Genomic DNA, 26,081 nt, shown 5'->3' on the forward strand with positions numbered 1-26,081 from the left:
ATGGCAACAGAAGCAATTATCCAGCAGCTGATCAAAAATCCTGAACGACTAAAAGATCTAGTGGATAAAGCAAAAGATGTCGCTCTTCAATCTGGAATGGTTATCCGCACAAAAGAGAGGCCCAATTCTTCTGAGGTAGGGGCAACCTTACAGATTTGTCTCAATCGTTTATGTATATTCAATCTATATCTACAGTATACATGTACATGACAATAATGGGCTCTTTGAATTGAAAGGAATTTACCCACTAAAAATCACACTCAAAGTTGACCCAGTAACACTAAGAAAGTGTCAACACAACCCATTGATACTTGGTAAAGCTTACCTAGAATTGGTGCTGGTGACGTATTGATGGCCCACACAGGGTCAATTTCTAACCCAGTGATTTCAGTGCGATATTTGTGCTACAGTGTCACCTGTGATACTGTTGGCTGCAGGTTCAGCCTGCTGTTGTCAATCACAAAGCTCTACTCCTTTGTCACTGTTTAATGCTCATGGACAGAAATGAAAGCAAAGTGGGGTGCAAATTGCTAATTGAATGTCTTGTTTTTCAGGTTGTGACCTACTACCCGTTCTCACTCTTCCCAACACCTGTGCCTAAGGCTGCGTTCCTCCAGGCTCTGGCAGTGCAAACTCACTTCAACACACTGGTGGACAAGATCAGCCAGGACCCAGACTTTCTGGAAGAGGCTCTAGCGAGGTACAAAGGGAGTGTTAGTGGCAGTGTTGGTGATTTGATCATGTTATACTTTACTACATTAAAGTATGATAAAATTCAATTCAGAAGTGCAGTGCTTCATCACTGATGTATATTGTTTGATGATTTGTCTCCTTCATATCACAGTACTATCCAGGCAGATGATTTCACTGCTAAGTTGTTTGACATATACAGACACGTGCAGCAGGAAGGTCGGACACAGGTAAGAAATGAATCGAAACATACTGAAAAACAGTGTTGACGTGGAAGGCCTAGCATGTGGAAATGAAACAGACCAGCCTAGTATGCTAACGACCGTGCACTGCTTTGTTTGTCTTGGTGTTGTTATAATGTCCTCAGTTCAACAATAGAAATACTAGCAAGTGAGCCTGGACCCTCATTAAACTGAAACAACGGCAGCGCAGTAGTGCCAGAGCCTTATCAAAGATGGAACAACACATTTGTGGATCAAATGAGGGAAGATTCAGCAACTTGCTTTTGTCCCTCCTCAGTTTCGTTCAGAAGCAGCTTGTGGTGCACTGCTCAGGTGAAAAAAGTGAAAGTTTATTTACTGCTAGCCTGCTTCAAACCCCCTCACAGAATGCTGCATCAGAAACAAACAGCAGCTTGAGCGGGAAAATGAAGCCAATGCAGAGGTACCAAAACCTGCAGTTCCTCAAATGGCCACTTGAGGCTGGCTCCGAAACTGAGTCAATCCCCATTAGAGCCCATGTGAAAACAGCCAACTTTAAAGCAGAAATAGAAACTTTTACAGTCTAAGAAAGCAGTGTTGATCTCCATAACTAATTTCCCTGCTCATGACACCTGGGCTAAATTTTTGAATAACTTTAAATTAAACTTTAAGTTATATCAAGGCTTGGAGTAATGGGTAATTGGGGGTGTAGCCAGCTTGATTGACAGCTGTCTGCTTGGTGTCACCACAGCTAATTCAGGTCACTGAACTTGACCCCTTGGCCTTTTTTATTGTGTGCCAACACTAGGCTCACCTCTGCCTCTGGGTTAGGCTGCCAGGTACTATAACACATATTCCACACAAAAGCTGAGAAACACAGATATGATTTCTATCACAATGAAATGGGGAGAGTAACAGGAGATATGACCAATTAGCAGCACGGAGGGAGAAAGGGTTAGAAACACATGCGAGGGCTGGTTTTGTGGTTTGTCCTAAGCACTTTTGTACATTAGGAGTGAGTCCCCAGTTGGGCCCCTGCTCCCTTGTGTTGGGTTAAATGCAGACAACTAGTTTCACTACGTTGTCTGTGAATGATTGTATGTGATAAATAACGAGTACAAGATATATTTGTCACATGAACTAAAACTAAGCTAAAACACACGATTTAGTTACCATTATCATATTTAGATTCTATGCTGTGTTTGTAGTTACATAAGAATATTTTTTTCAGCTGGGTCTGCAGTGGTTGATTTAATCAGTGAAGTTGTGAATGTTGTTGTCTCTTCCTTACAGCCAATTGTTGTGGGTTTGCTCTGCTCTGACTACATGCTGGATCAAGGGGAGCGCAGGACTTCTTCCCTGAAGCAAATAGAGATCAACACTATATCTGTTGCTGGTTTTGGCGTGATTGACCGTGTCCCTGAGGTGCACAGGTATCTGAGAACATGTAACAGTGTGTTCATCATTGGTTTGACTCTTTTTTAATCAAGGGAATGGTGTGTTGAGTGTTTCTTGAGATGAAGTTAAGGTTAAGGTGAGAATGGTGTCATATGCACCAGCGTTTTTTTATGTAAAAAACTGGTGGGCACCAACCACTTTAACTGGTATCCTAAATACCAGGAAAACTGCAGTACTCTCACTACTGATGCGGTCTTTAACATTTCAAGGGGCCATGCATGACTCCACAGGAGTACACTCCTAAAAAAATAGTCCAGAGTGCCTTGTTTCTAACACATATTGTACACATACAGAGAGAGAGAGAGAGAGGAGAGAGAGCGAGAGAGAGACAGAACAGAGAGAGAGAGAGAGAGAGAGAGAGAGAGAGAGAGAGAGAGAGAGAGAGAGAGAGAGAGAGAGAGAGAGAGAGAGAGATTTCCCAAGAGAAGAGAAAGGCAACACAGCAGTTCTTCGAAAAAGTTAATTTATTGATTACTTTGGGGACAATGTCCTGTAGCTGGCAACTTCTTTTTGAGGATAACTGTTGGCTGCTTTTTCTTTCAAAACCATATCCATTATAAATCACCAATAGTTTTGAGTAATGACATTATCCCTTGGCTAGAGTGCACCCAGGTGCTTTAATTGAAACTTTTAACTAAAATTCAGGGTTTCAAACATGTGCTCCAGTAAGAAATCTACTTCATTCATTATTACAAGTATGCTAGCTTTATAGTCACCCCTCTTCTTGCAGACAAGCTAAAGTTCACATGAAGTGTCAGTGGCGCCAGACTTCACAGCTAGCCAGCCAATCATTGTTCCCACTTAGAAATATTAGCCAATTAACTCTGAAATATTAATTTATGCTATAGTTGGGCTCATGGCTTTCAGCCCAAATTGTTGATACAGCGAACAGAAACTGGGTGAACCATACCAATAAACATCAATGAGAATAGATATTGAATAGAATGTCGTAAATCGACTTCACTTTCCTCAGTTGGTCCAAAAGATTTCAAAGATCAAAAAAGTCACCAGGTGCCCTCAAGGCTGAGTGCAGTAGAACTGAATTTGCCGGCAAAAAAAGCACACGATCAGACACAGACAAAATCTGTGAAAAACACAAACTTACTCGAGGTTCAAAGCATTGAGCATCCCCTTTTGGGCCATGTCCACACGTACCAAATGTTTTATTTCCCCCCCTTCTTCCTTGGCATCGTTTCAAGATTACTTGCGTCCAAACTGATCCATTGTAAATGACTCAACAAGCTGTAGTTCATATTCCAGGCCTATAGGTGGCGCTTGAAATTCACCAAAAACGGACAAGAAGTGACGGAGCAAGCGCATAAAGCCTGCGCTCTGTATACAAACAGACAGTAGAAGAAGAAACCGAACAAAACAAGAAGACAAAAATGGCTAGTCGGTTTTCCATAATCCTTTTTCGCTCAGCATGGGGGCAGAGCAGCATAATATTTTGCCCTAGTAAATCCGGTTTCAAAAAAGTGCATTTTCAGGTACTTCGTTCACAGGATACATGTGGATGATCTGCCAAAACGATACAAAACATGTGTATTTACACACAGAAGTGGTTCCATGTGGATGGCCCTTAAACACAAAAAACTGGGAGTGTCTTCTCAGGCTTCATGTCCTCAACCAATCCCTATTCTTCTTTATTTCTGCTGACACTGCATTTCTTCTATGGAAAATCCCCGTTCTTCCTTCTGCACCTGTGCAAAGCTCGGCCTAAGTGACTCCAGAATCTCCGCCTACATGCAGAACTGCACATAGACCAGTTGCTCTTGGCCTCGCTTTGGTTTTTGTTAAACAGGTGCTTTTCCTCTATCTATATCATTGGCTCTTAGAAACTCTGGCCTTCAGGGTTTTTGATAATCCAGTCCCTTTCTTGATGTATCCCATTGTATCTGATCACCCTTGCACTGCATTTTTAATCATAGTAAAAGTGTTGCATATTTGGTTATATGATTTAATTCTTATGTTTGTGGTTGCTTTTTCACACTCCACATCATCACTAATATCAAATAGTATCTTTCAGCAACTCTTTCACACTTGATTACCCTTCATGTCTTTCTTTTATCACCACAACAGTTATTATCAATTATCATTAGTCACTATCTACTTACTATGGTTATTTTATACTACAAGAATTTGAGTGTTTTAAAAATAAAAACATGAATGATGTGCAAATGATGATGCTATATATTCAAAGCTAATAGATTATGGCAAATAATAATCTTTGAGCTTAAAGGATAACCTGATTTGGTTGCACAGCTCTTGTGGTGACAGTAGGCGAGGCTATGCCCCACGTGCCCCTAATGACCAGCCGCTACAAGTCATACGTCATTCTGAAATGATAAAACGTTGTTGGCTGACGTTTCTGCAAACCACACATACATTTACATTTGTAAGTGTCATACACACCATGCTGACATTTCTACAAAACATGTCATATCATGGTCACATTACATGTTTATGACTTGACTGTCATATGGGTGGAGGGGATGATAGTGGAGTTACAAGTGAGAAGGATGCAAAGTCATTGGCAATTGACATTGAGCCCCAAACATACCAAGACCATAACTGCAGCATTACAATATAAAACAGAAATTGAACCAAAACAATTCTTATTTTAGCATATGCTCGATCAGCAGAAATGTATACATTGACAACATATTCTGGCAGTTGGGTTCCATGCTCAAGCCGCACTCACTGGCTTCATATCTGTGATCTCCATTGTACAAAAATATGGTGTTCCATGATTTTTCAGGTACGTGCTGAGGTCAGCTGGTCTTTTGGAAGAGAGCAAGTGTGTTCCAGATAACAATGTTACTCCTAAAATGTGTGCAGCTCTTGCAAAGACCTGGGAGCTCTACGGCCAAAAGAAGTAAGTGTATAATGTGGAGGTCAAGTAGTGTATGTGACATCAGTGTGTCGACAGCAAATTATTTAGAAAGAAGGAAGTTTATATGAATATTAATCTCTTTGAATGGATAATTACATTTGAATGCAGAGTGTGTAAGCACTTACTATTAACACTTTATCATTTTATCAACATCAATGATAATTATTTGTCCTCAATCTCATTGTGCTAATGTTTTGAAAAAGTACTAATAGTTATCCCTAAAATACTGTCAAAATACTAATATTGAGGTATTTGGCAAAAATATTGTGATTTGAAGCTTAATCCTGACATTCATGTTGTGCTTTTCAAAAGACAGGACAAACATTGCAAAATATAGCAGTATATAGTGTGTACTTCAATACAGCCTAAAAATGACATTGTTTTAAAGCCATACCGCTCAGCCCTACAGTGGGACAAAGAGCAAAAGAGACAGAACATATCGGCCAAATTTTAATGTCAGAACCCTTAGGCTGTCATCTGATCATCTGATCTGTCATCTGCATTAATATGCAGATAACTGTGTGTGGAGGTTTGACAAAATGCCGTCTCCAGCTCCATTCTCATGTCTCAAGTTGCTAACCTGACTGTAAACAAGGACTGGTGCACGTTTTATAAAATGTAGTGTTAATGATGAGTTGAGGAGTCTCACAGCCTGTGGAAAGGAGCTGCTCTATAGTTGGTGGTATGGAGGTGGATACCTCTGTATCTTTTTCCAGATGGCAGCAGGGTGAACAGACTGGGGCTGGGGTTGTAGGCAAGTGTTCTATAGAAAATATGTGTTGGTCAACCCAAAAGTGTATTTGCCATGAAAACCATCGGTTTAACCCTGCCTGAACTGCCAAATACTTGGTTATACTACCAGCAGTCTTGCGTATGCTGAAAATGTCTGGCCAATCTAAATTTCCTGTTTTCCCCAATTAACAAGTGACACAAATACAGGTACAATAAGAACAACGTTGGGTGATGTGTTTCTGATAATATAGAAAAAAAGCAAGTAAGACACATTGTATTTTTTCTTGATCACTAACTGAACGATGTTTCTTTAGAGCAAACTTATATGACTTTTAGCCTAAAATTTCAAATTGCTCCAAAGAAACATTGTCAAGAAATGTTATTTTTTTACCTGTATTTTAACTTGATCACTGACTGAATAAATACAAATCACTATTAAGTTTGATTCTCTTTCTGCAGGGCGGTAATCTTGTTCCTTTTTGAGGATGTCAGGACATCCATAATCAACCATCGTTGCATGGAGAAAGAGCTGTGCAACAGGTGGAGTCAAAGGATTGAAAGAATACATCATGACGTTGAGTATCACATTTGTTAAGCGCGAAAAACAACTTTCTCTCTCTGTGCAGGAATATTCCTGTTATCCGTAGAAAGTTTGAGGACGTGTCCAGAAGAGGATCACTTGATGATGACAAGAAATTGTTTATGTGTGTATGCATATATTTTTATAGCTGTGAAACGTGTAGGTGAATTGTAAATGGAAGAGAGTGATTATGGTATGCAGAAGGCTATATTTAGAAGGGGGTTAGTTTGATGTTTTGGGAAATAGGGTTCATTGTTTCTTGATGAGTGTAGGTATGTGTCAATATGATGGCAAAGCAAGCGAGCAGTTAGCTTAGCTCAACCAAAATGTAAAAACAATAGCTAGTTGTTTCCCCTTGCTTCTAGTCTTTGTGCTAAGCTAAGCTAAACGTGAGCCCTATTAGATTGATATATATTTTTTCTCATCTCAAATATTTTGCAAAATGTCAGAAATGTCAAAATGTAGGGTATTGACCCTAACAAACAGTTACCCTGCCACAATATGTCAGTTCTCACATGTTTTAATACTTTTTAACTGTACTCTCCAGAGACGGACTAGAGGTAGCTGTGGTGTATTACCGCACTGGGTACATGCCAAAGCACTACACAGAACAAGTAAGATACGAATATTCCTTAATATTTGTAATACTTTATTCACTGTTCTTCAAATTCAGTATTGCACGCCACTAATGATGAGGGAAATATTTGGCTGTCTCACCATGTTCACCAGGGTAGACGCTAAATTTGACTTATGTTTGGTACCAGCCAGACGGCATAGAGTGGGTTTGTCAAGGCTTCTTTTGGCTCAAAATTCAAAAACATTAAAGTTGTGGAGCAGAAAATCAAAAAGAATGAAAAGACATTATCACACTGAGGGGATAATTATTTATTAGGATGATAATTATTTGTATATTATGTTCACAAACACTATTTTCAGGTTGTGGCACAAACGCTAACATGTCCAGTCACATAATTTTTTGTTGACACCTGATAATTTAGTCTCAATTTTTATTGATTACTAGTCCAAGTCCTTTCTTAAGCAACTCATCGAGTTGTGACCCATTTGTAACACAGAACTCATGTATGTTGTAACAGGCCTGGGATGCTCGTCTTATGATGGAGCGCTCTCTGGCTGTAAAATTACCAGATATTGGCACTCAACTGGCTGGGACCAAGAAGGTACAGCAGGTGCTTTCCAAACCTGGAGTTCTGGAGAAGTTCTTTCCCGACCAGCCCCGAGTAGTGGAGCAGATCAGAGCAACGTTCGCTGGCCTCTACAATCTTGACATGGTGTGAAAATCACACAAAACACACTTTTTAGAGCATTAAGCAAACACTTTTGTCCAAAGCGACTTACAGTCATTGATACATACACAGTGTTGGGGAATCTACTTTGGAAGCGTAGCTTGTAAAACTACATGTAGTTCAGCCTGGCAGTAGTTTGGACAAACTACATTTCTACCCCTGGAGAAATGTAGTTCGTAAAACTACTGCTAAAAAAATAGCTTTAGCAACTACTTATACATCGTTATACTCATTTAACTCAGCATTAAATAAATCAACATATGGTGTATATGAAACAAAATATAATAGGGGTGGGCGGATCGATCCAAATATCGATAGTATCGATACCAAGGTGAGTATTGGTATCGGATCGATACTAGCGTGATGAGATCGATATTTTTGTTGTAGTTTCTCTTCTATAAATTCAGCAAATCACTTGTATTTCTTCACAGAGTTTGTGTGAGCACAGCGTCTCTCTCAGTCCTTAAAGCGCAGTGCTCCTCTTCAACTCTCTCACTCCGCTCACTCAGGTTCACTGTAACTCAAAAATATATACTTATATTAAGATATATAACCTACCTCAAGAATAAAATAACCCTTTTGTGTATCTGTTGAAGGAACATTAGTATTCCTATTTAGGCTACATGCAGATAGGTTATAGATTTAATTATGTTAAATATAATTTTCTTATTTGGCTAAAATCTTTGTCCTGTGTTTATCATTATTATAATCATGGTCAATTAATTAAAGGCAAAAGTACAAAATCATTAATTGATCAGGAATTTTCAAGTAAAAAGTATCAGTATCAGTATCAGTATCGGCAATACTGGCCCTGTATTTACTTGGTATCGGATCGATACCAAAATTTGCAGTATCGCCCACCCCTAGCTTGTGCCATGCTAACACTGCCTTCCTTGACACAAAGACCCGCCTACTCTGTAGAGAATTTTAGTGATGCCAAGGCAAGCCAATCAGAGGCAGCGTTGGCTTAGCATGTCATGATATGTTTCATGCCTTTTTTCAAAGAAAAAGGAAATTAAACTATTTTATTATATAGGTCTTTATTTTATAAAAAAAATATTTCATGTTATTGGCCAAAATTGCAGTTTGTAAATTGAGTAGTTAAACTTCAAAAAATGACCCAAAAAGTAGTTGAAATACTTGATGCAGCACAAAATATGAATGTAGTTTAACTACCAGCAAGTTACAGCGATTTGTAGTAATCTAGTAATGTAGTTTATGTCTCCCCGACTCTGTACATACATTCATACACTGATGGTGGTGGCTGCCATGCAAGATGTTGACCAGCACATCAGGAGCAGTTTTGGTTTAGTATCTTGCCAAAGTATTCTTCAACATGCAGACCAAGGGAATCAAACCAGCAATCTTCCGATAGGAAGACGTTGGCTCAACCCCCTCAGCCACAGCCGCCCCATGCAACATAGTTGTTTCAATGTTTTTATTGAGTTGTGTGTAAACATGAGTTAAAAAAAACAGTTGTACATTTTAATCGTGGGCTGCTAATTCCTCAGTTTTCTTGTGTTCAGCGAGCAAGCTCTTAACTTTATGTTTTGCACTGAAAATGAAAATACACAAAATGTTGAAGTTCTGATGGCTGGTTAGATTTCTGTTTTGTTCTGTTTCTTTGTTGTTGTTGTCTTTAGGGACCAGAGGGTGACAAAACAGTAGAGATGTCTTTGGCAGCACCTGACCAGTTCGTCTTGAAGCCTCAGCGAGAGGGAGGAGGTACGATAAAGATCTTCACAAATGTATTTCCCCATGAAAAAATCCTAAAACCACTGTCAAACCATTTCTCAAACCATGAGAGTTTGAAATGTCAATAACTATGTGGTATCAGTCCACATGATTCAAATATTTTGACACAAGCCCACATCAAGTCTTAAGTTTGTCTGATCAAATTTTTGAAGTAACAAGTCAAATCTCTATAAGCAAACTGCAAGCCAAGATGTTTGTAGTCTTTAAAGGTCAAAATTAAAAGATAGTTGTTTGTAAGTCTCATTCTAAACTTGTCAGATACTGATGCCTTGGGTTGGTGGTCTGCCCAACCAACCAACCCACAATTTTGTACAGTTGAATATCTGGAATGGGCTGATGAAGCCAAAAAAAATTTGATAGTATTGTTTTAAAAGACACAAAAGTGTTTGAATGATTCTCTGTAGGAGATATTCATGACAGAGTTCAGACTCACACGAGCCAGGGAGGTAATGATGTACCATCCTTATCAGGAATCCTTGTACGGACATGAAGAAAGTGTGTGGCACAGGTAGCTGTTATTAGAGCAGAGGCACAGCTGTTGCACAACATCTGTAGCATCTATATTCGAGCGCGCTGGACTGGGTAGTTTTCCCAAAGCATGATACATCAGAGCCTGTTGAAAGAAGAGACGGCAGCTGGTTCAGGACAAGAAAGGCGCAGAGCTGGAGGAGGATCTTTACACAAGATGGTTGGCATGTCCAAACAAGGTGCTTGGACCAGATGGGAGCATGTATAACCATGCAAGATCACCCGGACAGTGTTATGGAGAGCCAAACACACAACACACATGTTTATCACTGTTTATCACTGACCAACCTGAAAAACCTTGGCCATAGCAAACACATCGGCATGCCGACTCTGTCGGAAGGTGTTGGGGCCAGGGCAATAATGCTGGTGTCACGTTCACAACAAGTGAATCTTGGGTCTTTTGCCGCTTCCTGCCGCTTCACCCTTAGCTGAGAACCGATCCAGTGAGCGCTGTAGATCTAAAGCCAATGGTGCCATCAAGACCACATCATCTGCAAAAAACCTTGATGCGATCTTCAGGTCACCGACCTGTAACTCCTCCACACCACGACTGCACCACGAAATCCTGTCCATGTATATCACAAACAGGATTGGGGACAAGGCACAGCCCTGCCGGAGGCCAACACCCACTTGGAACAAGTCCGACTTACTTCCGAGTACACGCTCGCATCTCTCGCTTTGAGAATATAGGGATTGGATGGTCCTAGGAAGGGACCCCCTCACCCCATACTCCCGCAGCACCTCCCACAGAACATCCCTGGGGACCCGGTCGTACGCCTTCTCCAGATCCACAAAACACATGCGGACTGGATCCCTGCAAGAGTAAAGAGCTGGTCCGTTGTTCCACGACAAGGACGGAATTCACATCGTTCCTCTTCAATCTGAGGTTCGACAATCGGCCGAACCCTCCTTTCCAGCAACAACAGTTTATATGTCAGCATTAACATAATATATTGGTATGTCAATTACTTTGCTTATCGGGTGAAAATAACCCAGAGATTCCACCAGATAAGTGTCCAGCGCGTTACGGCTCTGATCCAGTTTTGCCCTGCCGTCCGCCGTCCGGCAACCCCCACCGGTTGCATTTTGAGTCTGCCAAGGTGCAGTAGTGATGGGAACGGCAGTTCTTTTTACTGTACTGAATCTCTAGAATCCGTTCATTAAAATGATTCGTTCAAAAAATTCATTCACCGAATCGTTCAGTGCTCTCCAACTCCCTGAACTGATAAGCAGCCAAACGATCCGTCATTCAGTTCATGATTCAGCCCTGAGGTTCACATTAACTTACTGAGGGATGGTGCATTCACGGACTATAGTACACAATCATTCGCGGGAGACATAGCGCTGCTTTGAGTGGTATACATGCACTAAAATTATTACACCGTGAAAGTGTCCTCTGTGCACATTAAAATCACTTAACATGATGCTACACGGATGTTAGCAACACAGCGCTAGTTTTAGCAGTGCGGTTACTGAACGTGAATCAACTCCTCTGCCCTGAGTGAGTGACTGACTGACACAGCGCCACTTTCGGCACAGTACATGAACGAGAATCACATCCTCAGCTACGTGAATCAAGAGTGAGTGACAGCGCAAACGTGATTCACTTCCTGGCTAGGGTTGCCAACCGTCCCTTGAAAAACGGAATCGTCCCGTATTTAGAAACAAAGTTACGCGTCCCGTATTGAGCTTAAAAGGGACGCACTTTGTCCCGTATTTGCGTGAAAATCAAAATGGTCTTTAAAATGTCAATGGAATCAATAAATGACAGGGCATTTTATATGAAAATATACGGTAATCTTACTGCCAGCCCTCTCCTGTTATGTGACCAATGAGCCGACAGCACACTCACACACGAGAATAACAATGCAGAATCCGGCTTTTCTCATTGGTCGAGGTACTGTCGCTTGCAAGAAGATACCGGAAGACAAGAGACTGAGGCAACTGGCAAAACAATCCAGCATGGCTCACAATGACACAGGTTCACAGGACACTGCAGATGGTACGCCTTCCACCATGAGCAATAATGGTACTCCCCCAATAAAAAAAGAAAAGGCTGCAAAAATACAGACTCGAATGAGAAAAAGAAAACGTGGCTGGAAAAACTATAGATAATGTCTGCTGGCACACGTTTTCTGTAGCCCATGGTGAACTGTTTGACGTGAAACAGCATGCATCTAGTGGTCTACACGTGAGGGACAACCAGGTGGACCCTTGACTGGTTTGTTGTCCACCAGGCAACACCAGAGGCAGATATGGTATATAGAAAAAATAAGAATGTTTTTTAAGTCCAATAAATGTCAGTATTTTGTGGCCAAATAAATGTTTAGTGTAATAAACACATACAATTGATAGATGAATACATAAAATAGATAAATAATACATAAAAGTAATACATAGATGAATAATAGATAAAGAATACACACTATACTATATACATACATATATACAACCTTACACATGTCAGTTCAAACAGTCCATAGATAGATGTGATGTGCATAATTTGTACTGCACAGGCAGTTGATATACTACACATGAACTATATATCAGTAAGAAAGTAACAACTTTCTATTGTTTTCTGTTATTTTATACTGTTTTCAGTTAAGCAGGACAGTTCTGTTAAATAAATAAATATTTATTTTATTCTGTAAAGTTAAGCAGGACAGATTTCTGTTAAAAATATCTTTTATTTAGCACAAAAAAAATAATTGTTGAATAATATTTTTTTCTATGTATTCGTATCACTCAAAAACCTGCATCAAACTAAATTCACATTCGAGTCAAATTATTTGGAAATCGTTTCACACACAAAAAGGGCCAAAAAGATAAAGTGATAAAGTTACCAGGGAGTTGGCAACCCTAGTCCTGGCGTCCCTCGTTCACGAACGACCTGTTGAGGACGTGAATCATGTTCGCGAACGTGAGTGACGGCGCAAATGTGATTCACATCCTCAACAAGTCGTTCCGGCATGCCGGCATGCTCGCAGCTGAGCTCAACTGAACTGAGAAAGGAACGAATCAGTTCTTGAAGTGATTTTGTTCACTTTGTTCACTTAAAAGATTCGTTCGTTTGAACGACATGTTCGCGACCGACACAACACTACGGTGCAGTGCAGTTGACAACTGGCGTTCGCCAGAATTCCTGCATATCTGTTCCAGAGGGCTTCAGACTGCCGAGCTGGGATGGAGCAGATATGCTGCACAGTGGACCCGGTGGAAGTTAACTGGACTGGAGTGAAACTATCATGACGCAGCGGACTAGTATCTGGTGGAATCGCGGCGACCGTCAAGAGTTTGTTTCGCCATTGTTCGCAGAAAGCAAAACCTACTCCTTCCATGCTTGGAACAACTTTAGGACTCTCCCCCTCCACACATTAGACACTTACAGTGCCATTCCCTATTCCCTGCCCCTCTTGCACACATTGGCCTGCCACCTGTGATTACAGATTATCTGATTCGCCCCTTCCACGTACCAGCGTAAAAAAAAAAAAGAAAAAAACCATCCGCAAATTCACTGGTCGCACATGCTCAACTAAATCTAAATCAGACTAAAAATTTGGAGACCTGGAATTATAAATAAAGATTTGTGCACATAGAAATAATTATCAACTTCAAGTGCCCTCTTTAGGGATCATAACAAAGATGTGTTCCTAAAAGAAATCATTAACTTAATTTTAAATAAAAGCAAAAAATGCTAAAAATAAAAGATAAAAATATTCATCATCTTAAGATATCTTCTCAAAGGATAAAAAAAAGACTGAGATCTTCGGAAGTTTTCCCACAACTTGCTTGACAATGTCTGTTCCCATTCTATCTACTCTGCGGCAAATGGAGTCATTTGACAAAGGCATGGTCTCTAACTTCTCCACTGTGTTTTTGTCAAGCATATTCTCAGCCAGCACAAAATCCACTGGTAGGAGCAGGTCATCAGTAATAGTGAATGTTTTTCAGCTTTAGCAAAGACACTGGATAAGAGTCCTCCAGGGCTTTGGCTGATGTCGTAGACAGTGTTGGGCACGTTTCTTTTAAAAAGTAATTAGTTATAGTTACTAGTTACTTCTCACAAAAAGTAACTGAGTTAGTAACGGAATTACTCCACTATAAAAGTAATTTGTTACCAGGAAAAGTAACTATTGCGTTACTTTTATTTCTTCCCCCTTTTGAGCTCGGCAGTCATTTTAGCGTACTCTGCATCTACATATGTATTTAGAAAATGTCTTTCTGCATGGCGGACCGGCATCTGTTCTCCCCAATATTTTGCCAGTGAGTGCTCTGAAGGTGTCTGAGTCAACTGTTGATAACAGGAGCAAGTTCTCAACAACATACCTGTCTATCATTGCATTCATTTCAGCCTGTGTGTGTCAAGTTTTTGTGAAGCTGTTAGCGGGGCTCTCGTTAGCCACACCTGGCCTGCTATCATCATCAACAGCGTCAGCAACTGAGTTTTTGGCCAGTGTTAGTTTTGTAGAAGTGTGTGCTGTTGAGAGATGCTTCATTAGATCAGAGTTGCTTACAACGGACGTGGACAAAGGAGATTAAAGTAGTGTCTGTACTTCCTCTTTCTACATAAGTATTTAGAAAATGTCTGCCAGCATGGCGGACCGGCACCTACTCTCCCCGATATTTTGCCAATGAGTGCTCTGAAGGAGTCTGAGTCAACTGTTGATAACCGGAGCAAGTTCTCAACAACATACCTACCTATCATTGCATTCAGTTCAGTCTTTGTTAGTGATGTGTCGGTCGCGAACGAAACGGCTCTTAGATCCGGCTCTTTGAAGTGAACTCCCAGACAGGAGCCAGAGCCGCTTGGATATTTTTTCTTTTCCTTTTTATTTTTCTGTACAAGATGCACGTGATTGTCAACTACACGATGTGTGGTGCCGTCTGTGTGTCCCCACTGGGCAGGAGGGGCGGGGCTTAGGGGGAGGGGGGGAACAGCCACTACAGAGATGACACACTGAAAAGGTTAGAAAATTAGTGACGGCAGGAAACGCAGTAAGTGTGAGTGTGGAGTATTGAAGGTTAAAATCTCATATATAGCAGGCTCTACAAATAACCTGCACATGCACATTAGAACTGTACATCCATAAGTGCAGTTGGAAGGAAAAGACGAACAAATGAACCTGCTGCTAGTGAAAGTGTCAGTTTGTCTGCTGCTGCCTCTACAGTACACCACCACAACCACCTCCAACTACAACCAGAGCTCTATGACACAGTTTGTGCAAAAGGCTATGTACTTTAAAATGTATTGTTTGTTGCACTCTGTTCCATGTTGAGTATACTATGCCATATAAATAATACACATTTCATATAATATATGTTTTGTACATTAGTAATTAATTTTACACACCATGTATCATTATTTTTGGCAATAAATTAATTAAAGCAACAAAAAAAATTTGAGGAGCCAGTTGGGAGCCGAAAGAGCCGGCTCTTTTCAGTGAGCCGAGCCGTAAGAACCGGTTCTCGTAAAAGAGCCAGAATTCCCATCACTAGTCTGTGTCAAGTTTTTGTGAAGCTGTTAGCGGAGCTCACGTTAGCCACATCTGGCCTGCTATCATCAACAGCGTCAGCAAGAGAGTTTTTGGCCAGTGTTAGTTTTGTAGAAGCGTGTGCCACTGAGAGATGCTTCATTAGATCAGAGTTGCTTACAACAGACGTGGACAAAGGAGATTAAAGTAGTGTCTGTACTTCCACTTTGAAAACATTAACTTTCCCTCCGGACTCGCCATTACTGCAGTTCACCGCTGTTAGTGTGTGTGAGGCTGCTGTGTGGCTTGTGTGTAAACCGAACATTGCCACTGATTGGCTTAAGAACTCTCACTCAACGTTAGAGAGCCAATCATCATCACTTAAGCAGTTATCTCGCCCCTCCCTCCTCCCTCACCAAAGGAAAAAAAAAACAGCTCTGCAGCTCCGGTGGCTGAGAGCCGAGTCAGATGACAACAGCTTCAATGATCAGCTTCAGTTTGTAACGCGCCAGATTTAATAGTCGGTAATGGTAACGGCGTTGTAACGATGGATATAGTAATTAGTTAGATTACCTGTTACTGAAAAAAATAACGCCGTTAGTAACGCCGTTTATTCTAACGCCATTATTCCCAACACTGGTCGTAGAGGCCTTCCACATTGTGTCTTGAGTTGACATAAATTGAGAAAGTTTCCTCTTAAAAATCTCAGGTGGCTTACCAACATGACATCCATGTTTGTCTTGAGATGCCGCTGCAGATGTGCTGGCTTCATACTACTGTTGGCTAATTTCTCCCCACAGAAAAAACACAGTGCCTTGGGTGGGTTGCAACTTGGGTTGGATGAAAATCCCATTAAAACGTGTGCTTCAAGATACTGCCAGAATTTTGCTGGCTCTGGTTCGGCCTTCTTTGGCACTTGTCCCTCGGTGTTTTCAACAGTATTGATGCAGTGCTTCAACCACGACTACATTGTTTGAATTTTCAAGAGATTGATAGGCGATGCTAAGTGACATCTGACAGGTTGGGTCAAACCATCCTGGTATGGGGGAGACTCTGGGTTTTTAGGATAATGAAATTGAATAGCCTACTAACAGAATTCAGTTATGGACTTACATATACACTATATTGCCAAAAGTATTCGCTCACCTGCCTTGACTTGCAACTTGAGTGACATCCAATTCTTAATTCATATGATGTCGGTCCACCTTTTGCAGCTATAACTGCTTCAACTCTTCTGGGAAGGCGTCTCCACTTCTCTAGAGTCCAGTGGCGGCGTGCTTTACACCACTGCATCTGATGCTTTGCATTGCACTTGCTGATGTATGGCTTGTATGCAGCTGCTTGGCCATGGAAACCCATTCCATTAAAAGCTCTCTACGCGCTGTTCTTGAGCTAATCTGAAAGCCACATGAAGTTTGGAGGTCTGTAGTGATTGACTCTGCAGAAAGTTGGCGACCTCTACGCACTAAATACCTCAGCATCTGCTGACCCCGCTCCGTCATTTTACGTGGCCTACCACTTTGTGGCTGAGTTGCTGTTGATCCTAATCGCTTCCATTTTGTTATAATACCACTGACAGTTGACTGTGGAATATTCAGGAGTGAGGAAATTTCACGATTGGACTTGCTGCACAGGTGGCATCCTATTACAGTACCACACTGGAATACACTGATCTCCTGAGGACTACACAGTCTTTCACAAATGTTTGTTTCTACAGTCTGCATGCCAACATGCTTGCTTTTATACACCTGTGGCCATGGAAGTGATTGGAACATCTGATTTCAATTATTTGGATGGGTGAGTTAATACTTTTGGCAATATAGTGTATTGTACTAAAATGATGATAAAATAATTATTTCTAAAGGAGTTTTGCATGGATGCTACTTTTTAAATATATTTATATTTTAAAATCTCACATTCCCCCTGGAGTGCCTTCACATGACCCCAAGGGGTATGCGTACCCCCACTTGAGATCCACTGATCTAGTGTATAGTGAAAACAGAAGTTGTCCTAGTACTGAGCCTTGAGGGACACCAATATCCAGAAAGCAGCGTTTGGACAAGGAACCATTCCATATGACCTGAAATGTGAGATTTGTCAGAGATGATGTGAAGGTTAGAGCAGAGTCAACGATGCCAAGTTCAGCCAGATTGAAGAGGAGGATTTGGTGATTGACTGTGTCAAACAAAGCAGATAGGTCGAGAAGAATAAGGATGGATGAATGGGACGAGGCTCTGGCGGCACGGAGGGACTTAGTCACTGTGTGGAGGGCCATCTCAGTGGAGTGAGCAGTCCCAAAGCCTGACTTATTTAGGTCAAGGAAGTGTATAATAGGAAAGATAAAAGGACAGTTTGTTGTAGACGGCGTTGTCCAGGGTTTTATAAAGGAATGAACGAAGAGATACAGGTCTGTAATTTCGGATGTCAGCTGAGTCTAGGCTGGGATTTGTAGCTGTCTTGACGGCAGCTGGAATAAGGCCTGAAGATAGGGATGAGTTGATCAGGCTGGTGATGGATGGCAAGATGTCTTGTGAGATGTCTTGGAGAAGGAAGGAGGGAATGGGGTTAAGGAAACAGGTGGTGGCACCATTAGACGTAACTAGTGTTTGAACATCTTCAGAGGAGAGAGAGCTGAAGCAGGTAAGGCCATCAAGGAGGCTTCTTGTCTTCTCTCAGGACTGGCAGATCAAATGTGATCTTGGAAAGGCTGCTTGAGTTACCAGAAAACATTGCAAACACTGTGTTCTGCCCAGATACGGTATTATTATTAATACCATATTATTGTCATTATTTAAATATTTTATCACTAACTACAATTTTGAGATTGTTTGACACAAGAAATCAACCCTGTAGATTTCAAATATGGGAAACTTTCCCAAAAATTGCATTGAATTGAATTGAAAATATGCAACAAAGATTTTTGGAGTTGAGAACCCCCACAAGTACTTGATTCATGCTTGATGACCTCAGCTTAGCAGCCTGCTGCTTCTCCTTGTTAAAACATTCCAACAGTAACTGCTAACGCTGCTCTGTCCATCATTGATCCTAAAAGTTATTTTACCTTTGTACTTTATACTTTAAAGTCATATGTAAGCCACGTAAACCTCTCTTAATTAACATTTTTGATGAACAGTTTTCATTGAAGGTCACTGGCGCATGGCTGTCAGGAGGAGACGGTTATGTGAATGTTTAGTTGTGTGATGCAGAGAAGACAAATTTTTAAGTATACATCACCTTTCTTCATTTCAACTGAACAATGTATAATTATTCATAATTTATAGTTATCTATAGCAACGCCTAGTCCCTCAAAATACAATGAGCTGCTACCAGAATGCTTTGCATGGCTTCCTACAATGACAATGAATGGGAGGCGTGAAAAGACATGCCTACACGCAATGTATGTTGAAGGACTGTGAATAATTATGCTTTGGCCCCAAACAGGCCTTTAACATAAGCCCCATTCACACTGCCCCTTGCATGTGGGCATCATGGCCTGATTCTCCGCATCGTCCTATGTGTGAAAGTTTCAGGTGTGGAGATGGGGGAAATTTCGCTGTGGCTCTGATGTGCCTCCAGAGGTAGTATCAGAGCCACAGCAGAGGCGAGCTGGCGAATGTGAATGGATACACTGGAGGCAAAGAGTTGTGATGTGACGATCTGATGGCGTTCACAGTCTGACAGCTAAACAGATCCTTTGATCATCAAATAAAAGAGAAATTACTCACAAAGCAACGTTACATGACCAAACAACAGTATCGAGGTAACTGGTAGTGTCTTTGGCAACTTATATGAGGAAATAAAATACTGCAGTTAAACATGGAAATGTTTCTGTCACCCTTCCTGGGATACTGAGATATTTTCTTACTATTATCAATGTATAGTAAACATGATACATAATATGCCACAATAGTTAATGTCCTGCAAAGTAGATTTTATATGAAGTAATGTATTATTGTGTTCTCCTACTAATGAAAACATGTCACTAAGTATTGTTTTGTTGGTTGGCTCAAGGTTTCTGCCATCGATTAGTCAGACTGGCTACGGTGGCTGCGCTAACATTAGCCATGTTAGCTAAGGCTAGCTCTTTCATTAGCTTTAAGTAGTTTACAGGCAGAAATTTAGACATTTTACTTTACTATCATTTTGCAAGAGTTCCAAGTGTAATTACTGTCTATACACTTACATCCCAACAACATAACATACATATGTTCCTTTACTAAGGGTAATGTGTTAAGTAAGCATTGTCAATAAAGACAAAAAAAATTGTATTGAAGTTACGGCAGCCAAGTGGCATTACATTTGCATATTCATCAGAGGGCGGTACCCATCCAACAGTCCCTCAGTGCCATAACAATCTCAAGGCACATACTGTCATGTGTCGGTGGAAAAACAGCAGCATAATAGCAGCATAACACCCCGAGAATCAGTATGCGTCTTTTATTTATGCCAGTCTGGGGATTGGTATTTGCCGCTGAGCAGTAATCGACATCGACCTTCAGCCACTTTTGGATCTCGGCGTCACTCAATAATTGACACACTGGTGTGGCTTCATGCCGAAACTGCTTGGTTCTGTGTGAAGAAACAAATGTGGGGAATTGGTGACCCTTCACTGCGCAGATAATGCAGAGTCTCTGTGTGAAAAGGGCTATTGTCAGATTGTCAAGAAACACAATCGCAGTGACGGAGCTTATCTACCTTCACCAATGAAGAGATGTTCTCTATTGTGTCTGTGGCTTGGTCGCTTGGTTGGTTTGTCACCAGGATTAAACAAAAATTACTGATTTGAACCCATTAACTTTAGGTGCGGATCCAGATAAAAGCCAAACATATTTTCTCAATTCAGTGGAAATTCAGAGAAAGAATACATCAACAATAGCACATGGATCTGGATGAAAAACAAATGGAGGATTTAGGTGGCTGGTATCTGTAGTTGAGCAAGTTGGATGCGGGACCAACAAAAATCCATGCCTCGCTAATTTTAAAATAGATAGATATTGTTTACAGTTAGTTAATAATGAAATTCTTGCTCTGAGAAATACACAAGGAGCAACACCGGTTCCTACCCTCATGAAGGAAGGACCAGGACCTTACACAGACCTTTGTTTGTTACACCAATAGAATGAGCTGTTCTCAGAATTAAGAATTAATTAGTGTATATCTCCAAAAATTTATTTTGGCAATAATTGTGTAAGAAAAGAGTGCAACAATTAAACTTTGGGAACGGTGAATATATGGGTAAATAAATACATCCATGCTAGTAATTGTTTCAGTCCTTACGATTTAATAAACTTGCATCAATGAATTTCCAAAGAAAGAATTAAGATATATGAAATATATAACCAAAAGGGTTTAACGTTGCCTCCTATTCCTTTGAAGCAGGTGGCTGGAAATTGCAAAAAAGTCCTTCAGATAATTCAAGTCTACGGAGCCCTGGAGGTGACATGGATGGAATTTTTTTTATCTCGTGAGTGCGACTTACTATCTCACACGCGCCAGTTACTATCTCGCGCGTGCGACTTACTATCTCGCACGCTAGTTACTATCACGCACGTGCGACTTGCTGTATCTTGTGCGCGCGAGATGGTAAGTCGCGCGGGCGAGATAGTAACTGGCGCGTGCGAGATAATAACTCGCACTCGCGAGATAGTAAATAAGATGCAGTGGCACTCTGGCTCAAATGATTGAATGAAGTGAACGTTGTGGTGTTAACTCAACAATGCTGGGACGCTGGAATCATGAACAAGTGCCGTTTACTTCAACAACTTATACTGTAACATTGTTCTCAGTAGCAGCGTCGTATCGTACATAGTCATGTAGTCATGTTGTTGCACTCTGACCTCTCTCCGTGCAGCGTGTTAACTATGACCTGTCTTATACAACAGCGCCCCCTTGTGATATAAAGAGCAATAGTATCTGTTTTATATAATAACAGAAGAAAGCAAACTGTTTAGTGTACTGTGAAAGCCGGGAGAATGTGGTCTGTGTGAGAATGTCGTGGAAAATTGAAAGCAAATGTAGGTTTTCTGTCACAACTTTCACATGAATATGATACTATATGCACCTGCATCCATTGTTAATCGTTTGTCCTGATTGCCAGTTGTGACTGCTGCAACGTTATTTCATAAATTAATTATAACCAAACTACTATTACCTTTACAACTCCTACATCATGGCTAGCATAATAACTGTTGAAATAGCTATGAAAACACCTGGACATTCATCGTGGATCATCAAAATACCTGTTACATGTACCTCTTACCGTTACACAATAACAATAAGACACTTTATTAACTTTAATTAATTAATTAATCAATTAAAATTCTGAGATGGTCTCGATCCATGATAATAAGCCTGCATTTAACCGACTGCACTGTTAAATTACGTCAAAATGCGCTTGAATTAATATCTCGCACGTGCGAGATACTAAGACGTGCGTGCGAGATAAGTAACTCGCACGCGCCAGTTACTTTCTCGCACGCGCGAGTTACTGTATCTCGTGCGCGCGTCTTAGTATCTCGCACGTGCGAGATATTAATTCAAGCTAAGATAAGTAACTGGCTAAAGCTAAGCTAAGATAAGTAACTAGAGCGCGCGAGATAATAAGTCGCGCTCGCGAGATAAAAAAAAAAACCTCCATGTCACCTCCAGGGCTCCGTACAAGTCTCAGGCCGGACAAGTCCAATTTCAAGTTCAGATCTCTAAGGTTTTCTCACACTTTATTGCACCATCATTTCTCTAGGTAACAACATCTATGGATCAGACATTTGCCAGGTCCTGCAGCGACTGAAGGAGAGTACAGAGAGGACGGCTTACATTCTGATGGATAAAATCCAACCTACTCCTGTACAGAACTACATGCTGAGACGAGACTTTCCTCTCCAAATCAGTAACTGTGACAGTGAACTTGGAGTGTTTGGAGTATATGTCAGGTATGTCATCACATTTTCATTCACTGCATCTTCAAGGTTTTGTACTTCCAGGAATAGTTTATTCATTTCATCTTGAATACTTTAACTGCTTATTCTTACTGTTAGACAAAACAGACATTTGTATCCACAGTAAAGGTTCTGTTAGGTAAGAAAAGGACTTAAGATAGCCAATAACTCCAACGGTATTTCATCATGAGTTTTATTTTCATCTGGGAATCATTTTTGTCACTCAAAGATAGGAGACAATTTTCACAAATGGTAGATATCTCTTTTTGAACAGAACTGCTCAGATTTCAATACTACCAGTTTACGGACTTGCAGTATATTTCAAATAATTTGGCAGCAATAGTGTTTTGCTTTTAGCAACTGTAGCTGTGTATTTAAAACGCAAAGCAAAATATAGATTAATTTTAATGGAAAGTGTTTACTGTGGGTTTTTGTGTTTCATATTGCATTGCAATAGCCTGTTTCAAGTGATCATATACCAAACAACTAATCAGTGCTGATAATACTGTATGCTGGTAGAAAAAGGACTGAGAGTACAGTGGATGATTTGAATTCCTAAGATATTACTATGCAGTGTTCTAAGCAGACCAGATGATATGCAGCAGATGTTAGAATGCAGTTTACAACCATAAGAAACTTGAGACTTGACTTGTACTTGTGACCAAAAACTCGATACTTGACTTGGACTTGCAAAAAATGACCTGTGAGCATCTCTGACATATTCCCACAATCAACATGCACACATATGTTTCCCTCAGGTGTTGTTGAGTGCAAAAATATAGATAAAAAAGAAAGTGAACACCAGTGTTGGGCACGTTACTTTTGAAAAATATTTAGTTATAGTTACTAGTTACTTCTCCCAAAAAGTAACTGAGTTAGTAACGGAATTACTCCACTATAAAAGTAATTTGTTACCAGGAAAAGTAACTATTGCGTTACTTTTATTTCTTCCCCCTTTTGAGCTCGGCAGTCATTTTAGCGTACTCGGCATCTACATATGTATTTAGAAAATGTCTTTCTGCATGGCGGACCGGCATCTGTTCTCCCCAATATTTTGCCAGTGAGTGCTCTAAAGGTGTCTGAGTCAACTGTTGATAACAGGAGCAAGTTCTCAACAACATACCTGTCTATCATTGCATTCATTTCAGCCTGTGTGTGTCAAGTTTTTGTGAAGCTCTTAGCGGGGCTCTCGTTAGCCACACCTGGCCTGCTATCATCATCAACAGCGTCAGCAACTGAGTTTTTGGCCAGTGTTAGTTTTGTAGAAGTGTGTGCTGTTGAGAGATGCTTCATTAGATCAGAGTTGCTTACAACGGACGTCCTCCGGACTCGCCATTGCTGCAGTTCACCTCTGCTATTTTATGTGTGCGAGGCTGCTGTGTACGTGTGTGGCTTGTGTGTAAACTGAACACTGCCACTGATTGGCTTAAGAACTCTCACTCAACGTTAGAGAGCCAATCATCATCACTTATGCGGTTGTCTCGCCCCTCCCTCACCGGAGGAAAAAAAAACAGCTCTGCAGCTCCGGTGGCTGAGAGCTGAGTCGGATGACAACAGCTTCAATGAGCAGCTTCAGTTTGTAACGTGCCACATTTAATAGTCGGAAACGGTAACGGTAACGGTAACGGCGTTGTAACGATGGAAATAGTAATTAGTTAGATTACCCGTCACTGAAAAAAGTAACGCCTTTTATTCTAACGTCGTTATTCCCAACACTGGTGAACACAGAACTTAGATCCACAAGGTGGACAGAATAGTTGTCCCAAATTAATGATATTTTTGGTCCGTAATTACTGGAAATGTAAAGAACCCATTTGCTAACAAGTACAACCCTGATTCCCAAAAAGTCTGAACTGTGTAAAAAACTGCAAAAGTCAATTAATACACATACACCGATCAGGCATAATATTATGACCACCTGACCCGTCGAGGCATGGACTCCACTAGTCCTGTAAGTTGCGATGTGCAAGCACATTATCTTGCAACAATACTTATGTAGGTAGTACGTGTCAAAGTAACATCCACATGGCAGGACCCAAGGTTTCCCAGAAGAACATTGCCCAAAGCATCACCCTCCCTCCGCCAACTTGCCTTCTTCCCATAGCGCATCCTGGTGCCATGTGCTCCCCAGGTAAGTGACGCACATGCACCTGGCCATCCACGTGATGTAAAAGAAAACCTGATTCATCAGACCAGGCCACCTTCTTCCATTGCTCTGTGGTCCAGTTCTGATGCTCACGTGCCCATTGTTGGTGCTTTCAGCAGTGGACAGGGGTCAGCATGGACACCCTGACTGGTATGCGCAACATAAAAAAACATGCGCAACATAAAAAAACATACTCAACAAACTGTGATGCACTGTGTATTCTGACACTCCTCTATCAGAACCAGCATTAACTTATTCAGCAATTTGAGTAACAGTAGCTAGTCTGTTGGATCAGACCACACAGGCCAGTCTTCGCTCCTCACGTACATCAATGAGCCTTGGCCATCCACGACCCTGTCGCAGGTTCACCACTGTTCCTTCCTTGGACCACTTTTGATAGAAACTGAGCACTGCAGATCAGGAACACTCCACAAGAGCTGCAGTTTTGGAGATGGTCTGACCCAGACGTCTAGCCATCACAATTTCGTCAAACTCGCTCCAATCCTTACGCTCACACATTTTTGCTGCTTCTACCACATCAACTTTGAGGACAACATGTTCACTTGCTGCCTCATATATCCCACCCACTAACAGGTGCCATGATGTGGGAAAACAGTCCAACAGTTTAAGAACATTTTTGAGCACACAATTTAAGGAATTTGGAGATTTTACAATCTAAAATCAATATTATTAACAAAAGTTTGAGAGAATCTTCAGAGATGAAGAGACGTTCCTGCATGTAAAGAGGCGAGGAATAAACTTTGCATAAATGTCTGCCCTTTATCATGCAGGTACCATTAACCATGACAGGGGCAGCACCATGTCCATGTTTACAGGCGGGTGATATCAAGTTTTGGGTTGGTTAGATTATTTTGTGTTCAACAGCCCGACACCGATTGGGCTGCTCTATAGGGGATTTCAAGATATTGAGATATATGTTTTGCAAAAAAAAACAAAAAATAACATGGCCACTGTAGTTTCTCATACATTCTTGGAGGAGTAGGGTGAGGGGAGGGCTATTCAGTTGGTTTCAATCTGCAACCCTTCTGCTAGATGCCATGAAATCCTCCACATTGGTCCTTTAAATTGTGCTAAATTGTGTAATATCAGATGTCATTTTGTTGTAGATTAGTCATGGAAAATGATAATATTGCACATTTTTCTTTTGTTTTGTCTTGAACAGCAAAAAAGGTTGTAGCATGACATGTTTGAGTTAATTTAGCTTTTGCTAGTCTTATCTGTAATTTCTCTTTGTTTTCTTTCAGGCAAGGTAAAGACACAGTGATGAACGAGTGTGTTGGTCATTTGTTGAGGACCAAGAGTTCAGAAGTATCAGAAGGAGGCCTCGCAACTGGAATATCTGTGGCGGACAGTCCTCTCCTCCTCTGA

At 40.9% G+C, this 26,081-nt stretch overlaps 1 protein-coding gene across 1 annotated transcript; it reads left to right on the top strand.

Annotated features, from left to right (window-relative positions):
* On the top strand, positions 1-26,081 carry LOC115585452 (glutathione synthetase-like). The gene is made up of 12 exons (XM_030423836.1): positions 1-135; positions 555-700; positions 845-920; positions 2,184-2,323; positions 5,107-5,223; positions 6,433-6,513; positions 6,600-6,677; positions 7,101-7,167; positions 7,648-7,842; positions 9,501-9,582; positions 22,351-22,540; positions 25,958-26,081. The coding sequence occupies exons 1-12, from the start codon at positions 1-3 to the stop codon at positions 26,079-26,081; spliced, it is 1,431 nt and encodes a 476-aa protein (XP_030279696.1).

The sequence above is a fragment of the Sparus aurata genome, chromosome 7 (assembly GCF_900880675.1).
Source record: "Sparus aurata chromosome 7, fSpaAur1.1, whole genome shotgun sequence".
NCBI lineage: Eukaryota > Metazoa > Chordata > Actinopteri > Spariformes > Sparidae > Sparus > Sparus aurata.

Bases quoted from the DNA above. Each gene is read 5' to 3' on its own strand.
- LOC115585452 (XM_030423836.1), top strand. From the start codon at position 1: ATGGCAACAGAAGCAATTATCCAGCAGCTGATCAAAAATCCTGAACGA. The intron at 2,324-5,106 runs GTATCTGAGAAC...ATGATTTTTCAG, and splicing joins CGTGTCCCTGAGGTGCACAG to GTACGTGCTGAGGTCAGCTG. The intron at 5,224-6,432 runs GTAAGTGTATAA...CTCTTTCTGCAG, and splicing joins GAGCTCTACGGCCAAAAGAA to GGCGGTAATCTTGTTCCTTT.